This window comes from Silene latifolia, chromosome 4, assembly GCF_048544455.1.
Source record: "Silene latifolia isolate original U9 population chromosome 4, ASM4854445v1, whole genome shotgun sequence".
In the NCBI taxonomy this organism is placed as follows: Eukaryota; Viridiplantae; Streptophyta; class Magnoliopsida; order Caryophyllales; family Caryophyllaceae; genus Silene; species Silene latifolia.
This window is the reverse complement of record NC_133529.1, coordinates 24782254-24799056: the sequence shown is the minus strand read 5'-3', so window position 1 is coordinate 24799056 and position 16803 is coordinate 24782254. Positions and strand designations below refer to the sequence as shown.

At 36.7% G+C, this 16803-nt stretch overlaps 2 protein-coding genes across 2 annotated transcripts; one reads left to right on the top strand and one right to left on the bottom strand.

Annotated features, from left to right (window-relative positions):
* Positions 1 to 3092: 3092 nt before the first annotated feature.
* LOC141653292 (uncharacterized) lies at positions 3093 to 7895 on the top strand. Its single transcript, XM_074461014.1, has 6 exons — positions 3093 to 3637; positions 4908 to 5008; positions 5454 to 5551; positions 6594 to 6808; positions 6954 to 7009; positions 7323 to 7895. The coding sequence occupies exons 1-6, from the start codon at positions 3256 to 3258 to the stop codon at positions 7353 to 7355; spliced, it is 885 nt and encodes a 294-aa protein (XP_074317115.1). The 5' UTR covers positions 3093 to 3255; the 3' UTR covers positions 7356 to 7895.
* Positions 7896 to 8664: 769 nt separating this feature from the next.
* Positions 8665 to 16393, bottom strand: LOC141653291 (transcription factor BIM1). The gene is made up of 12 exons (XM_074461013.1): positions 16162 to 16393; positions 15211 to 15517; positions 15042 to 15116; positions 12982 to 13353; positions 12736 to 12826; positions 12522 to 12646; positions 12320 to 12428; positions 11346 to 11415; positions 11163 to 11258; positions 10422 to 10858; positions 9342 to 9471; positions 8665 to 9225 (listed from the first exon to the last, which is right to left on the bottom strand). Exons 2-12 carry the CDS (start codon positions 15248 to 15250, stop codon positions 9124 to 9126), a joined length of 1647 nt encoding a protein of 548 aa, XP_074317114.1. The 5' UTR covers positions 15251 to 15517; positions 16162 to 16393; the 3' UTR covers positions 8665 to 9123.
* Positions 16394 to 16803: the final 410 nt, after the last annotated feature.

Here is a 16803-nt window from a genome sequence, read left to right as displayed (position 1 = left end):
ATTATTTCAGACTAAAAAGGCCATCTCAAACACGACGCACTGGTTTCCTATATATATTGGCTAGATTATGTTAATTGATAGGAAGTATATTTATGAGCTATCTGATGTTGTTCATTTGCTTTTTCCTTTCATTGTTAAACTAAAGGTCGAAAACTATCTATGGTCTCTTTTTAATCTTTTCTAAGCCTTCTCATCCAATACCCACTATTAAGGTAATATGTATTTTACCTAAAGGAAACACCATATTATTTGAGTTATCTTCGTGATTGTTTGCGTTCTTATGCTGACTTAAGACATGTTTTACTTTCTATGTGGTTATTGTGAGAGTAAATTACCAGAGAACTTTCTACGGGGTTTTTAGGTTTCTCTATATATTGATACGATGCTCCACACGAACAACATTTGACAAAATTTTTATAATGACCAGTCTTTGCCGAAGTGGAGTAATGTTGTTAATTTTATTAATGATAAAGTAATTAGACTTTATGGGGTACTCCTCTATTTCAATCAATTGTATACATTTTATTTAAATATAACTTATATATTCCACAAATGTATAGAATTGATTAGAATGGAGGGGCAGTGGTATAGCCAGAAAATTTGATCAGCGGAGTCTTAATGTAAATTTAATAACCACCCATAAAATAGAAGGGTCTTACGTAGTCAAAAATCAGTACAATCGTACATATGTCGGCATACGATTCGTGCTCATAAGGTGGCTACGCCACTGTTGAGGGGTATAAGTTATTAACTATACCAATTCGATATTATATTATATTTAAATCAAAATTATATATGCACGTGCTTTCTGCACGGGTATTAAGCTAGTAATATTAATAGGATGTTGATTTTCGCAATACGCATTTTACTCATTACAGTACTGAGTTTCCCATATTGCCCTTCTCATTTCTCCACCCTCATTCCCTCTCCTCCCAACTTCTCATCTATTTTCTTACCTCTTCTCCATTTGACATCCGCCATCCGCCACTTCCCAACAATCAGCGTTGTCATCATCACCACCCACAAACCACCAGTACTGCAGTGAATGAATTATTACGAAAAATAAATCGAGTTGCTGTACTACAAAGTACAAACCCATTGAACCAATTTACGTACTATTTGAAAGGTAAAATCAAATAAAATTCGTTTGATGTACTACGGTTTACGGTATTACATTGGTGATTGGTCGAGAAAAAAATAAAATAAAAAGACAGCCACCATACGTAACTCCCTAACCACTACCACCTTCCCCCAGCCCACCGCCAACAACCACCGACCATTCCCTGCGACCTAAACAATATCGACCATCGTAGGCCCAAGGAACCATCTTTTCATCCTCCCCTCACCAAAGCCTAGACACCGTCACGACCGCGGCAACACCGCCTATGCCGACCATCGCCGACCCACGCTAGACTTCACCTTGCCGTTTTAAACCAACAGCGCAAACTCCACTGCCACCCAACAACCTCCTTAAAACCCAAACCATAACTAAAACGAAAAAAAAAAAATTGAAAAACCACGCACTAACAAAAGAGTGATTTGATCACAATTTGCGATGAACTAATCAAAAACATGTTTATATTCTAATTATTATCTTTAATTTGAGAAATTTGATTGATGAGGGAGCGTAGTATGTTTTGGGATTGGGAGAATTAGGTTTAGATGGTTTTTTTTGTTAGGGGTAAGTAAATGGAAAGAATTGTCTGAAAAGAAAGAATTGAGTAAAAAACGTAAATAAATTACGTATTAATAAAGTTAATAACTCTAAATAAGTAAAAAAATGAGCTATTTAACTATTAAAACACACAAAATCGGATAAGATGACACTAAAATTACTACTTATCAAATAATAATACGAGAATGCTAATTTTGATAAATGAAACATCACCAATTTAACATTATCATAACATCTAATTGGTGAAAGTAGTGAGTGAAGGTTACTCGTCATCCCCCTACTATTAAGAGAATAAAAATTCTCTTAGTTTTCCCGCCTAAAGAAACTTCTTCTTAATTGGGCCTATTTCTTTGGATACTACTAACACAACAAGATTTGATGGATTGTAAATTGTGGGCGACTTATACGTGGCCTTTTATACTTATTTTATCTCATCTATCAAAGTAAAAGTTATTTTAGCCAATACTTTTGGATTCTACATGTCATATTATAAGCTAGATGAGTGAACTTGATTTCGTATAAATTTAAATTTATATTATATTTATATTTTACCCCTTTTGTAAGAAATCATCGGTTATTTATTATGTAAATTTTTGTCTTAGTAATATGGACTATTTTTTGAAGGATGTAAAAACACTTATGTATTTTCTATTAGAAATAAAAAAGTGAAAACATTATTTTAATAATTCGTAAATCGTCTTTTTCGACGCGAGGAATAGTTTTTACTGCTTTTCGTTTTAAGGTCAATACGCGTTTTAATAAAGTTATACAACTAATTTTAATTATACTATAAATGTCATAAATTAGTTACATGTAACGATATAAAATTATTGTGTTATTTTTAATAGTAAAAAAATAACTTGACTTAAAATGTCTTCTTATGGTAGTAAACTTTTTTTTTAACCTCTTATTAATATTATATGTAGATTATAACATTAAATTAAAAGTATACTACATTTATGCAAATAATTTAATTGATGATATCTCTTTATAAAATAAATCTAAAAAGTACCGTGCTATAGCACGGGAACTACACTAGTTGTAATTCTAAAAAATTAAAAATGATGCTAAATCATAATAAGACGAAATTTTTGTTATCATTTTATGATCAAATGTAACCATAATAGTCCAGCCAATGTTACAGCTTAGGGTAACTTCAAAAGTGGTCACATTTGGCTGTAAAATAGTCAGAATCACGTCTTACAAAAAAATAAATCCGTCTTATTATTTCAGACCAAATAACTCTCATATGAGAGGAGACTAACTCCAAAAAAACATTTGAATACCCAACTCGTATTTGACCCAACTTGCATTTGACACGCCTCGTAATCTAACCCGCATGATATTACCAACACAAAACCCGATCCGGCCGACCCGTTCGACAAGTGTAGGTGAAACTCACGTGATTATTGACCGTCCCACAAGGCCACACAACTATCTTCTCTCCGAAACAATCATCTCCTCCCTTTTTTCCAAACTCTAATCACGACTTTTTCCTCATCAAATCAATTTCCCCAGAAAAATCAAATCTCCATTTAACAAACAAACAAACACTCATTCATCACAATTCCTCTATAAAAATGGAGTTTTGGAACAAAGCCAAGAGTTTAGCAGAAGAAGCAGCGAAGAAATCCCAAGAACTCACAAAAGAAGCTGCTAAAAAATCTCAAGAACTCACCTCTTCCTTCGTCACCACCTCTCGCATTGCCGATATCGTCTCCGAAACCGCTAAAAGATCCAAAGATTTGGCTGCTGAAGCTTCTATTCAGATCAAAGCTGAAGCCTTGAAGCGTGCTGATCAGATCAAATCTCTTTCTCTTCTTGATAATTCTGTTGTTTCTTTGGATAAGACGGCTGATACGGTGTCGTCTGAGGAGCTTAATGACTTTGGTGTTACGGAAGAGTTGAGGGATTTCGTTCAAAGCATTACTTTTGATACTTTCAAGGATTTTCCTCTTCCTGGTAATCATTTTTCTGTGATTTTTTTTATGGATTTGTGTAATGTGGGTGTGTTTTGATTGTGATTTTATCATGTGGGTCTTGATCATTTTGTGATTTCTTTAGATTTTGGTAATGTGGGTAGTATTTGATTGTATTTTGATTAGATGGGTCTTTGTTATCTTGGAGTTTGATTGGTTTTTTGTGATGTGGGTAGTTTTTCATCTTGGGTAATTCGGAAACAAGCCTGTTGCCTCTTTGTGTTGCGACCGGGTTAAGCCTGCGTGCATCCCATCACCCATTACCTTGCAATTTACGGGAGCTATTTAGGCACTCGTGTTATATTGCTGTTGTGGTGGTAGTTTCTGAAAGCATTTTTGATCATGTGGTTTAGTTTGGGTTTTGATTTGATTGTTGTTTGTTGGTTGTTTCCTCTTGCATTCTTTATCATTTGAATCTCTGTTATTTTTGGGCTTTTAAGAAAATGTGGTTAGATTTGATTGTTGATTGAATTTTTCTTTTTGAAGTTTTTAATGCATTATGATTGTGTAGTGTAATTAAGGTTGGATTGATCTTGTAATGATTGAGATTTGTTGTGATTTGGATATGGATAGGCGGTTGTCTGCAACGCCTAATCTGCTGTTGCTGTGCGTAACTGGTGGAAATAGAAATTCTTTGGGAAACTCTATTTCTGAATGAACTCATTTTCCATACCTTCACTTAAGTAGTGTTGTTATATTCTGAGAAGTAGAGTTACTTACAAAGACTGTTCTTATTAAACTACTCCGTAAGTCCGTAACAAGATGCACACAGTTTTTTGGGATTCAGTACATGTTCTAGGGCAGTTCTATTCAATCGTTGGGTTTCTTTGGGTTAGCGTGGTGTTGATTTTACAGATAATTCGGGTTCATTTACTAATCCTATGGGTTGAGTTTGGACTAATTGGCATTGATGTTTAAGTTGCCCCTAGGCTTATAGTGGTACTCCGTATTTAATATTCTATAGGTTAATTTTCTTATTGTATTGGTAGCAAGTTATTTCCTCTTCCTCTTTTGTTTTTGCCTTTAGCTCAGTTATATCATTGGTATCTCTGCACACCTGTTTCCTCATACAGTCCTACTGCTTGTCTGAGTGTGGTGATAAAGAGATTCAAGCTTGTGCTCCTAGGAGTCCTAGTATGACGAAAGGATTTCGCTATTATAGGCTTAGCCTTTCTTTGTCTTTGATTGAACCCTTGTCTTCCTTCTTTTAAAAAGGCAAGTCTTTGCTAATTAGTTTTCTTGCATTGTGCTAGATGATGCTGAGGTTTCAGATGTTCCCACAGTCTCCAATGTCCAGCAGGATCTTACAAAGTGGCAGGCACGACATGCCACACTTGTGCTTTCTACAGTAAAGGTAGTATCTTTTATCTGTTTTCTAATGCTTTTGGTTTAGGGGAAAGAGGAGGGGGTGCATGGTCAATGTTCTATTAGTTAGTTAATGTATTTTGATTGTTTATGTATTCACTTGAGTGATTGAGTATGATGGACCGTTGAAGAGGATAGGGAGGACAAGCATGGAGACGACCTATATAAGAATCAACTTGCTCAAATTATTTTTTTAGGTTGACCTATTGAGATTCTTACCATGTGGTCATTCTCCACCTTGTTTAAAGTTATTTTTAGCTGTTTTAATTAGGAGTAAAATTCTACGTAATCGTTGTTTTACTGTCTAAGATACTCATATTGTCTATCATTCTCCTTGCATTATCCTCTCTATGATGTCACCGGGTGGGATTTTATAAGTGTGGGTATGATTCACTTTGTAGCTGTAGATATCTTACTGCAAACGTATGTTGCAGGAAATCTCGAAGTTACGCTATGATCTCTGCCCACGCATAATGAAAGAAAGGAAGTTCTGGAGAATTTACTTTCTGATTGTCAACAGCCACGTAGCTCCGTAAGTTACTTGTGTTCATACTTCATAGGGGTTGCCTTGTGTTATCGTTAACCATTGTTTTTAGATTCACTTTTAGTAACTGTTTTCTGCTTGGTACCATACTCAGGAAGTAACTATAATGAAAACCCTATCTACTGGTATGAAAAGTGGTAGTGGGATTGTTTTTATCTTTTCTCGTCAGGCGCTGATGACAATATGTAAACATAAGCGAAGGAGATCTTGTTCCAACCTATTAACTTCATTCCTATAGGACAACTCATTCCAAAATGAACAAGTTTCCTTTAGTTTATCATCTTTCACTTACGCAGTAAGGTTCTGGGTATTACCAATTAAGGTTAAAGTACAGCAAATTAGATCACAAGCTTCCCAAAAAATTTCTATTTCCATCAGTTACACACCACTCTTATCATCCAACACACGGCTACAGCAGATTAGGTGTTGTAGACAATCACCCATGTGGACCAAATTGAGTATGAATATTACAACAAATATCATATCATTACAAGATCCGTCACTCCAACCTTAATTACACTACACAATCAAAATGCACTACAAAAGAACAAAGATTCTGGTTGATTGAACAAGCTTTTTTTCATACTCTGTCAATTTAAGTCTCAGTAACATAACCGAGCATATTAACAGAGCAAGGAAGTTTCAGTCAAATCATATGTGCTCCTTGAGTTCTGGACATCTAGTACAGGACGATTTCCATTGTGGTACTAGAAATTGTCTGAATATGAACTTCTCCGGCAAAGAACAGTAAATCCCAGAAATTTTTTGAAATAAGGACTAATTTGTAGGATGAAAATTTGGGCGTTGACGAATAGTGTGGATTATGCAATATAAGCGAGTTATGGCTCCATTGGGAGTGTACTTGTTTTGTTGCTAAAAGGAACCTTATCCCGCCATTTGGGTAGTGTTTGAGCCATTGGGGTAATGCTGTATTAATTAAGTGACCTTTTCTATCACCGTGATTTGTTTGCTTATTTATCTACCTTTCACTCAGCTTCCTCTTGATTATTCTTCTTATGGCTATTACCAGTTATGAGAAGAAGTACATGGAACAGGCAGAGCTAAAGGCTGCTGAACAAGAAAAGGCTGACAGGGCAAAAGAACAGGAACTTGCCAAGGGTGTTTCAGTGTCTAAACCAGATGGAGCACAACCTGCCAAGCCACTTCAGAACGCAAGGTCCTCTACGGAGCAAGATTTGGATGTATTCCTTCTGGGAGACCTTGGTGACAGTGACGAAGGACCAGGTATATCACTGCGTGCATAATGTAGTTTGATTTTGGTTCTCCTTGTAAAGCAACCATAGTGGAGACAGTACGATTGTCATTTGTCAATATTTATGTCCCATGTATTTTTTTCTCATATATGCTTTCTCTTTCATGTGCTTTCCAGATGATGAAGATGATGTTGGCCTTGATGATGACTTTGACAAGATTGGTGAAAGCTCGGTAAGTCGCATTGATAATTTTGATAATTTTTAAAACAAGAATGATGTACCCAAAATGACCCGATAATAGCGTACACGAATCTTGAACTCGCAATGACCCTGAGACCTGAATCCATGACCTACACACCCCAACGACATGTTTGCTGGATTGAGAACTGTAAATTGGTCTAGCTGTTTCTAAATGTGCAGATTAAAGGGTCTATGGTCGTAAGACTGTCATGCTAGATCTAAGCGCAGATTATACCGTCTACTTTATATATATATATATATATATATACCCTTGATCTCTTCTCTAACAGTGTCGTCGCTGACAGGAAGATGAGCACACGAAAGAATCGAAACCGTGACACTGCTGTTCCACTCATGAAGAATATAGGGATTTGAGAAGATGGAAATTTCTTGTCATGTCAAAAGCACCGATACTGGTAACCCAACACCCTTAAACTTGAAGTCATATCAGAGACATATTGGACTTGTGTATTCTGGAGGAAGGACGTTGGTGGGTGGGAAGTAAATCTTGGTGTATAGGATTTTATTACCCTCGTACTGAGGTTATAGACTTGTAGAGTGCTCCATTAGGAGATCGCTTCAAATAGTACTGCTACTGGTAGGGCAATTTCTTTATCAGCTGGCCCCATAACTGCATTTATTCAGTTTAATGCTTCCCTGTAGAATTTTGTGTCCATCCTTTCCTTATCGTATATAGATTGATGGTTTGTTGCCGTCCATGGTCCAGATTACTCTCGTCACAAACAATGTCACTTATGATGATTTTGAGTTTCTGACATTCTTCAATCTTCATTATGTTCTTTGTATAAGTTGGTCTGACATTGGGTTTAAGTGAATATGTCAGCGTGTTTAAATGGAATTCGGTCATTTTGATGTTGCATTTACTATTTAGAGAATTTGGTAGTACGTTTTAGTCAATGTGATTATGTGATTAATAAGGTGAAAGGAGTATGGGGGGCCGGGGGCTCTCTAGAGGCACAGTATAACAAACAAAGCAAATTTGGCCAAATCGGCTAGAAAGTTTTGCTTGTGACCTCTCACAAGTCACAACCCTTCTTCCACATGCCCTTCCACTTGCTCCTTGTGAGAGGTCACAAGGTTGTGAAGAAAAGCGTCCATACTCTTTTCGTCTTATTGAAATAGTAATTGTAACAATGAACCGGGATACACAATTACTGTTGTACCCTTGCCCATGCTTCAACTTCTAAGCTTCTCCATCGTCTCCTTGGCAGTTCACCCCTAGCATGCGACACCACTGTAATCCCACCAACATCCCCAGTCAACCTTGAAAACCCCAATTAACCAACTCCTACTAGACTACTATGTCCACTCTCATCCACTCATGATAAACCAAGTCTGAATCTGCCTACCCCTAAACTTCTCTGCAATGCAGCGACCTCCGACTATTCGCTAGGAACCACCAGCCGCTTCCTCAAACTTTTCGAGTAATGTTTATTCGTTTTTCCTCCATCTCTAACCCAGTACTCACAAGTCCACATCTTTATCTCATTCTTAATTTCCATCTTGAATTTTTTGACCAATGCAGCAAAGAGTTGCATTTATAGTTATGTGTGAGCTTGCTATGGTTCCCCTACACAATTCATGCTGCAGAACTCCGGGTTATTGAAAAAAAAATGCAAAGCAATATTTATTTAACACAGTATAAAAACGAATTCACATTTCAAAATGAACTAAGCAACTGATATTCGAAAAAACTTCAACCTTGAAGCACATATAAGTCTATATAACTGTCGGCATTACATTATAACGGATAAGTCAAAGAATGGGTCAAGGAATGGGTCAAAGAATGGGTCAAATGGAAGCTCAGAAGCTCATACTAATACATCTAATTGATGTTGATGCGGAAGTTGCAAAAATCAAATATCTAACACCGATGAATATAGTCACTTTCCTCTACCTATTCATTCATATAATGTCGCCCAAAGGCCACGGGGTAAAATTAATAACAATGTACAGTTTGGCTCAACTTCTCAACCCGTCACTCTGTTCGATGGGGCTGCTATGTATAAAGTATAAACCACAAAAGAGCTGGGAGATGCCTTGCCGCAAAAAAATGAGGTAATAACAAAGCACAAGAATCTACATTTAGCCAATCTTTAGCCTCTTCACCGCATGATCTGACTCATTGCTCAGGTTTTCAACTCTACCACGCTGCAATGGAGGGTTGCTGTAGGGAGCCTCGACAATCTGGATGTGGCCAAAAAAACAGTTAACTTTTTGCTCGTATTTAATGTCATTTGTACCATTAAGTTTACTGGCAGGAAAGTTAACTCTCAAGAGATTTAAGAAGTTGGATAGTGTACCTTTGGGGTTGGCTCGGAGGTATTTTGTTTCGTTTTGGCCCGCTTTCCGATGTCAACTTGGACTGAGATGCTAGCTTGGGACAAATCTACCCCAGAATTCTGGAGAGCTCGGGTTAGAGTGTTCAGCAACCTGTTTGAAATGAGCATACATGCAAGTCAGCAAAAACAAAAGGAGAAAAAAAATATCTTAACATTTAATACATATGTTTAATCCACAAGATTGATATACACACTCCATTTTTAATACAATAAATGCAACTGCTCTTAGTTGATACAAGAATGTTCCCAAGTCTAACTGGCAAGGCGTCGGCATTGCACTTAATTAGGGACAGCATTCCGTTTAATAATGCAACTGCTCCAATCATGCACTGATGCACTCATGTCCCATTACCATATAGAACTGTAGTCTGAGATTATAAATTTTGAACTAATGAAACTACAACCCGACTTTCTCAACTGAATTGAAAACGGAAATGGATAGTTAACGGCTTAACGTAAATAAGTAAAACAGAGACTCATGTACTGCACAGAGAGTTCTATATCTGTAAGAATTTAATCGTCTTAAGATGTCAAGTCATTTTTTATATTGCTAAAGACTAGTTGTTCACAAGTCTTCCAGAGTTTAAAACGCATTGCACTTTTCTTTCATGAAGTAGATGACTGGCTGATTAGCGGTCATGTTTTTTTTGTTAAGAATCAATTGTAAGGACTTTTTATCACTACTGGAAAAAGGCTGCAGAGGTCAACCTTCCCCATAAACCATATTACTCCGACTATGACTTCCAAGTAGCCGTATTTAACACTCGACACTTGAACCTGGTATGATATTTGAAGACTTCATTTTTAACCAAAAACATATGGATGTTTCATAAAAGTAGCCGAGTCGACATTTGGACACACCCGTATCCGATACTTCTAAACAAGTCCGATTAACATAACCATATCCCACTATGTGGGGGAACTGGGTAGCCTTCTTCGAGACTCTTATGGTACTTAAAATGACCTAACCTTGGAAGTTGTTTATCTTAAATTTACACCTATCTAGCAAAGATATGAGTCGGCAAAGAAAGTATAACTTACCCTTGAGAGTATATGCTGGAGATGTTAATTGTACCACCTTCAACAGCCAGTTCCTGATCTTTCAATTTAACACCAGCAGTAGAAGCCTCACATTCAGAAGTTCCACTTTGCCGTAGCTCTAACTGAGGGAGAAATGCATCACCTCCATCTGGGGTTCTAGTGAGAGGCTGTGCTACTGCACAACTACTTCTGAAAGAAGGATGGACATCTGCCTGCATGGCCTTTGGTGCCATTCCAGATTGTTGATCCATTGTCTTGAATTTGATAGAATTAGTAATACTATATTCTGCTTGTTCTCGGTCATTCCTAGGAATATTTAGTGAAGCAATTGTGGCTTTCTCATCAAGCTTCGCACCAAACATAAGTACAGGGTTGGCAATGCCATTTGCAACTCGAGGTTGATCTATAAATGTTTCACATGGCCCATGGTTGTTACTCTGCGCCAATCCCATGAAAATTTATTAGGGAAAAAAAAATTATTGTACCTAGGCATAAAATTAAATGAGGTGGTTTTAGAGGTGAGACCAACCCATTAACCCTAGACTTAAATGACGAATGATGAGGATGGGTTGGTTTCACATGTGACACCGTCCCATAACTCAATGATTCTATACTTTGAATAGAAGTAGTCAAAGAAACAGCAAATTTATCATACTGAGTGATTTGAAGCCACTAAGCTAAGTATCCAAGGAGCTAGCAGTCATATCACTAACATAATCTCCAATGCTTTCAGAAACTTACCCATTGAATCGATTTGGCAGGTTCACTGTTCCAGCCAGGATATGACCCTTCATATCGATTGACTTTTTCCTGTAGAAACTGAATGTACTCAATGACCTGCATAAATGCCAGAAACTGAATGAGTGAACCTCTGCAGCTGGAGAATTCTCAAACATTAAAAGAAGGTAGTGTTTGGGCTCAAACCTCTAATAGGAATGATGCCTTGTCCCTCTTCTGATCACTGTGAGGTATAAGCTCTCTCAACGTCTGAAATCTGTAAAGATGTCTTTTAAGGATCAGAATCACATATGAAGCACCAAGGATTTTAATTTTTCGTTTTTCGTATTTTTTTTCTGGGGGGGAAAAAACCAAAGATTTATACGAAGGCAAAAAGTATGCATCCCAATTTTTCTATTTTTCTTCTTGTTGGGAAGAGGGTTCCTAAGGTGTTCGGCACTCGGCAGTACACTTCGGTTCTTCCAGATCCAGTATAAGAACTACGAATCTACGACCAATTTAAATACATTCATTTAATCCTGAATCGAAAAAAAATATCCATTTACTCTTCAGTGATTGACTTTCAAAGGCTCGTAGGCTTAGCGTAGAAATTAGATTTTATTACCGCCATGTGATCATAACTTATAGGTTCATTTCACACTGAACACAAACTTCCGATCAAATTTTTCAATTTGAGAGAAAGATAAAATTGGTAAAACAAAATTGCATTATCCTTTAGCAAACTTGTTAGTTAACTATTCGAGAAAAAATCCCAAAAAACATTGTTTGGAAACAAACAGGAACACAAACATTCCAGGCCAAGCGTGGCGAAAATCACTCCAAAAACTTGATCAAGTTGCTCAAGGAAATCATATTTTCTTTATTACTCCGGTGAGTCCGGTCTTACTTACCTCAGGCCAGCACATAATTGTACATGGGTATAAGTGTATAACACTTGGACGCTTCATTCGATTACCACACACATAAGATTTTTTTTTTTTTATAAATTAGCCAAGTCCAACACTTAGATATGCACCTCGACCGGGTATTTCTAATCGACTAATCAAGGAGCAATATACGTCCTATTACACTGCTACAATTTGTCACTCATGCTTGTGCTTTATCACCCACAACAATTGTTTTATACTTTTATCATTGCATCACATGAGGGGTACACTTGCCTGTCATTGATTTTGCATCTTCTCCGCTGCTCTGTTGCAGAGTGTTTAGATCTTGGAGTGTTAGCCTTCTGATCACTGTTCTTTCCATCAACTTTTACTCGCAAATCTCCTGCAAAATGGTTGCTCCAAATCGATTAATCTGTACTGAAAAATAAAAATGGAAATTCACCAAGTAAAAAAAATTCCATTTACGGCAGCCAACCTCTTTGAGAAGAGCTGCTTTCTTTCTTTACATTCAGATCTTCTTCTTCATCTTCCTCCATGGAATGAGACCCCTTCGCGGATTTCAACATATCCATGAAGCTTTGATTCTTCTGCGCAGGTGCCCTGTCACATTTTTGAACTCCTTGTTATCCGTAGAATTTAAGACATTGATGTTCAAAGAGAAGAAGAACAGTGTGGCACAAGTGACTCACTGAGAAGACGAGAGAGGACTGACGCTACTACGGCGGTTGGAAGATGACTGTGACGGTCGATCCAATGGCCAATGGCTAATCTTCGTTGAATCTGTTTACCAGAGCAAGGGAATGTGTCATAAAAGGATAAAAATAGAGGATTACTTAAAAGGAAAGTGCATCCATAGGCAGATAACTGTCTACAAAAGTTGTGCATGGGTATTTGACACAAAGTTGTGACATTCAAGTTCCCGACAATGTGCTTACCTTTTACCAAATTTACATTCCCAAAATTCTCCTTTCCTGTATTTCCTTTTTTTGCTGCTGACTCGTCCCACAACATGAAACTGCCTCCCGTATAAGAACTACAGTTTGAATTATCATCATTTCTATCACTGCTGGTCACTGAAACCACTGGCAAGCCATTCTCTTCTGGCTTTGGCACCTTTTGAGTAATGTAGGGAAGGCGGCTTATGCTGTATGTTCCAATCCCTCCAGGCAATAGATGCTCTACAACCGAAGCTGGAGGGCCTACTGGTTGAGGCTTAACATTAATATCAACAGCATTGTCTTCTTTGGCTCCACTCGACTGTTCTCCCTCTAATGGTTGGAGGAAATCATGAGTTTTAAGAGAATCTCCTGAGATTGCAAATGTTATAACGGGGAGTTACAAATTTTATGTTATATGACAAGTTTTGGTGGACAAGGCAATGTACTATGTACGGAGTATGTTATAAGCAGCCGAACAATATATCCCCGGCATATTTAATGTGAAAAATATTTACATTACCAAAAGCAACTGCCAGAGAAGCCTTGGTGGATAGTCAATGTTATCTCATCTAGACCAAAAAGATTGAGAGAGAGCCTGACAGCTTGACACGATACTTATTCTACGATAATTCTAATGTGAACAATTATTCTACGAAAATTCTAATGGATCGGCAAGATAGACAACTACAGATTCTTCAAATGAAATCACGATGGGAAGAAGAGTGGACAGGAAATTTCCTAATTTGCGAGGACATGCCATAATAGTGTGAAACACAATTAATCAAAATATGATTATGATTTGCCGCTCTCCGATAATGATAACAGACCACAGACATCATCACAAAACACTTCGCAATATATCTCTTCACTCCACCACGACGGTTTAAACTCTTTGACAATTAAACCAGCACCAAGGTAGTATTAAATAAGCATTGTGTCCCATTCGACATATCACCACCTTGGCATTTCACCTTAGAAAATACTAAATCTGATAATATGGATAAAAACTCAAATGAAATCTGGACTATAGATGTTCCAAGGTCACTGTGTTAAAATTCTACTATGTCCAAACTACAGTGACAAAAACTAAAATCCAAATACTGAAAACGTACAAAACAAACAACTCAAGTTCTCTCTCATTCATAAATGCCTCCTTAATAAATCACATCCAAATCAAGAGCGTGCGCTATTACTCTCTGAAGACCCACCTCACAGACAGACGACTTTTTCAAATGTGTGAGTTGGGCCTCAGGTTACATCAGTCAGTCTCATGTCCCCTCAACGTCATATGGGCCGCCACCACCACGGCCCACTTGTCCAGACCCAAGTGGTTAACCTCTGCCCACCTTGCTATTTCTGTGATAAGGCACACGGCACACTAACTCACATCCATCATTACCTGATTTGGGCCCAAAATCAAACCCCTCAACGGCCTCTGGAATATTCCCAACCCACAATGGAAAATGCGTAGCATATAAGGTAATTTGTAACGAGTTAAATCCTCTAACCCATTCTGTATATTACGTTACGAATAAAACCAATCAGCCAAGTTAGATCCTCTATCCGGTTTTGTATGTCACCTTACGACTACAACCGTTCTATTAACACCACGACAACAAAACAAGTTGAGACACGTAATGAATGAAACAGAGAATCGGAATAACATAATGCATTCCTCATTTCCTCATAATCAACATAAATACAAACATATCACAGGATATAGGGAGTTGTTAGCAAAAGGCATATACGGAGTATTAATATTCAATTGCCGTCACATGGACCCTTTTGCTATAGCCTTATTATCTCATTCGCACCTTAGCCCGACCTTTATTTTAGCGGTAATTATTATTTCTACACTAAAAGATATTTTTAATAATGATAAAGTATGCATATATATATATCCTCACATTTATATAACACACACTCATCACTCACCTAAGTCACATGCATAAAGGGACAAAACACCCCACCAATCCAAAAGCTAAATTTTTTTATTCAACTACACAATTTCATAACACTTCTTTTAAAAAATCAAGAAAGATAGTAAAATTCTTTACCATGAGAAGGCCTTGGATCTTGCCTAATTGATGAATGTGAGTTGAGAGAGAGGAAATCATGGGTTGCCTTCCTAGCTGAAACATTTGAACATAAATTCATACACAATAACTTAACTTTAAACATAAACCGAATATATCGTATATAAATACAAAGGAATATTAAGAATACCTTGTGTTGTACCAAAGGGTCGAGATTGAGGAAGCTCCATGGATGAAAAATATACGAATCCTTCCAATTTTATCAGATGTCCCCGAAAGAACCGGATAAATCAGAAGGTCCTCAGATCCAATATTATAACATGCAATTAATTACTCTTACGCTCAATTTTGCATGTTAATAACTCTGCGATTAATATGAAGACGATCTGATCCCAACTACACTCATTCACTTCACTTTCCGAAATTCTTCATCTTCTTCTCCGACGTTGTCTTTATCAATTTGACTTTATAACTTAACAACTGAACCTCCCGCAAATCTACAATAACAATCAGTTATAAAACCTCAATTATGCATTTTTATGTGATAAATGACTCAATTATGCAAAATTCAGTCTAATAAACTTGAATTATGCACAATTCAGCAAGAAAAACATAGAAAACTTGGAGCTATCAATCCAAATTACCGAAGTTTGATTGAATTATACATAATTCAGCAAGGAAAAATCTGGAAAAATTGAATTATCGATCAAAATCGCGAAACACTGCTTGAATTATGCGTAATTCAACTAAACAACGCATAATTCAGTTAGATTAAGCATAATTCAGTTAAATAAAAAAAAATCCACGAGAATTATGCATCGGAAATGTGATAAATGACTAAATTATGCATAATTCAGTCAAATAAACTCGAATTACACAGCAAGAAAACCCTCAAAAGTAGATTTATCGATCCAAATCGCGAAAAACTGATTGAATTATGCGTAATTCAGTTAAACCATGCATAATTCAGTTGAATAACAATTAAATCTACGAAAATTCAAATACTTCCTCCGTTCAAGCGAAATTCATACGTTTAATTAAAATATAAACCTCACAAATATTAAACAAACGTATGAAATTCGCTTAAACCGAACGAGTACAATTAAGATCTGACATCAACAATAAAAATAAAAAAACTAACCTTTACCACTGAATTCTGCTTCAAATCATTCAACTATTACACCGCAGTTAGTTAATCCGATTTTGTCGAAATTAGAATAAATTAACGAAAAATTAATGAAACAAGAAATAAATAAAATGGATCTCTAGAGTGAGTTTGTTTGTAAAAATGGCTTCTGCAGTAGAACTGTGTGAGTTTTGTTTCTCTCTCCTATAAAAGAGAAAAAAAAAAACTTTGAGTTTACTGCAGTGATGTGATCTTTTATACCACTCTCTTACTTTTAGTCTCCGTTATTTCCTACTAAACGCCGTTTTCTTGACGTTGTTGCGGCGGGGTTTTGTTAACGTCGTTTATTTGCCCCCACCCGATTATTTGCCTCCGCTATTTCTAGGTTTGGGTTTCATTATTTGGGGAATTAAGTAACTGATATGATATACGTGGTTAATTTGACCCGACTCAAATGATCCGAGATATACCAGAATACCCGATTTAGTACTTGAATTAAAGACTCGAATTTGATCTGTACTACAGTATTAGTTTACCCAATATGAATATTTAAACCTTGTTCTTTTGGACTTAATTTGATTGATTCAAAGATAGTTGATTCGATTTTATTCAATTCAGCTCAATTTAGTTCATCTGACAACAAATTAACTCTTACAT

Bases quoted from the DNA above. Each gene is read 5' to 3' on its own strand.
- LOC141653292 (XM_074461014.1), top strand. From the start codon at position 3,256: ATGGAGTTTTGGAACAAAGCCAAGAGTTTAGCAGAAGAAGCAGCGAAG. The intron at 3,638-4,907 runs GTAATCATTTTT...GCATTGTGCTAG, and splicing joins CAAGGATTTTCCTCTTCCTG to ATGATGCTGAGGTTTCAGAT. The intron at 7,010-7,322 runs GTAAGTCGCATT...CGTCGCTGACAG, and splicing joins ACAAGATTGGTGAAAGCTCG to GAAGATGAGCACACGAAAGA.
- LOC141653291 (XM_074461013.1), bottom strand. From the start codon at position 15,250: ATGGAGCTTCCTCAATCTCGACCCTTTGGTACAACACAAG. The intron at 11,259-11,345 runs GTTTGAGCCCAA...GCATTTATGCAG, and splicing joins AGGCATCATTCCTATTAGAG to GTCATTGAGTACATTCAGTT. The intron at 10,859-11,162 runs GTAAGTTTCTGA...GGATTGGCGCAG, and splicing joins CTGCCAAATCGATTCAATGG to AGTAACAACCATGGGCCATG.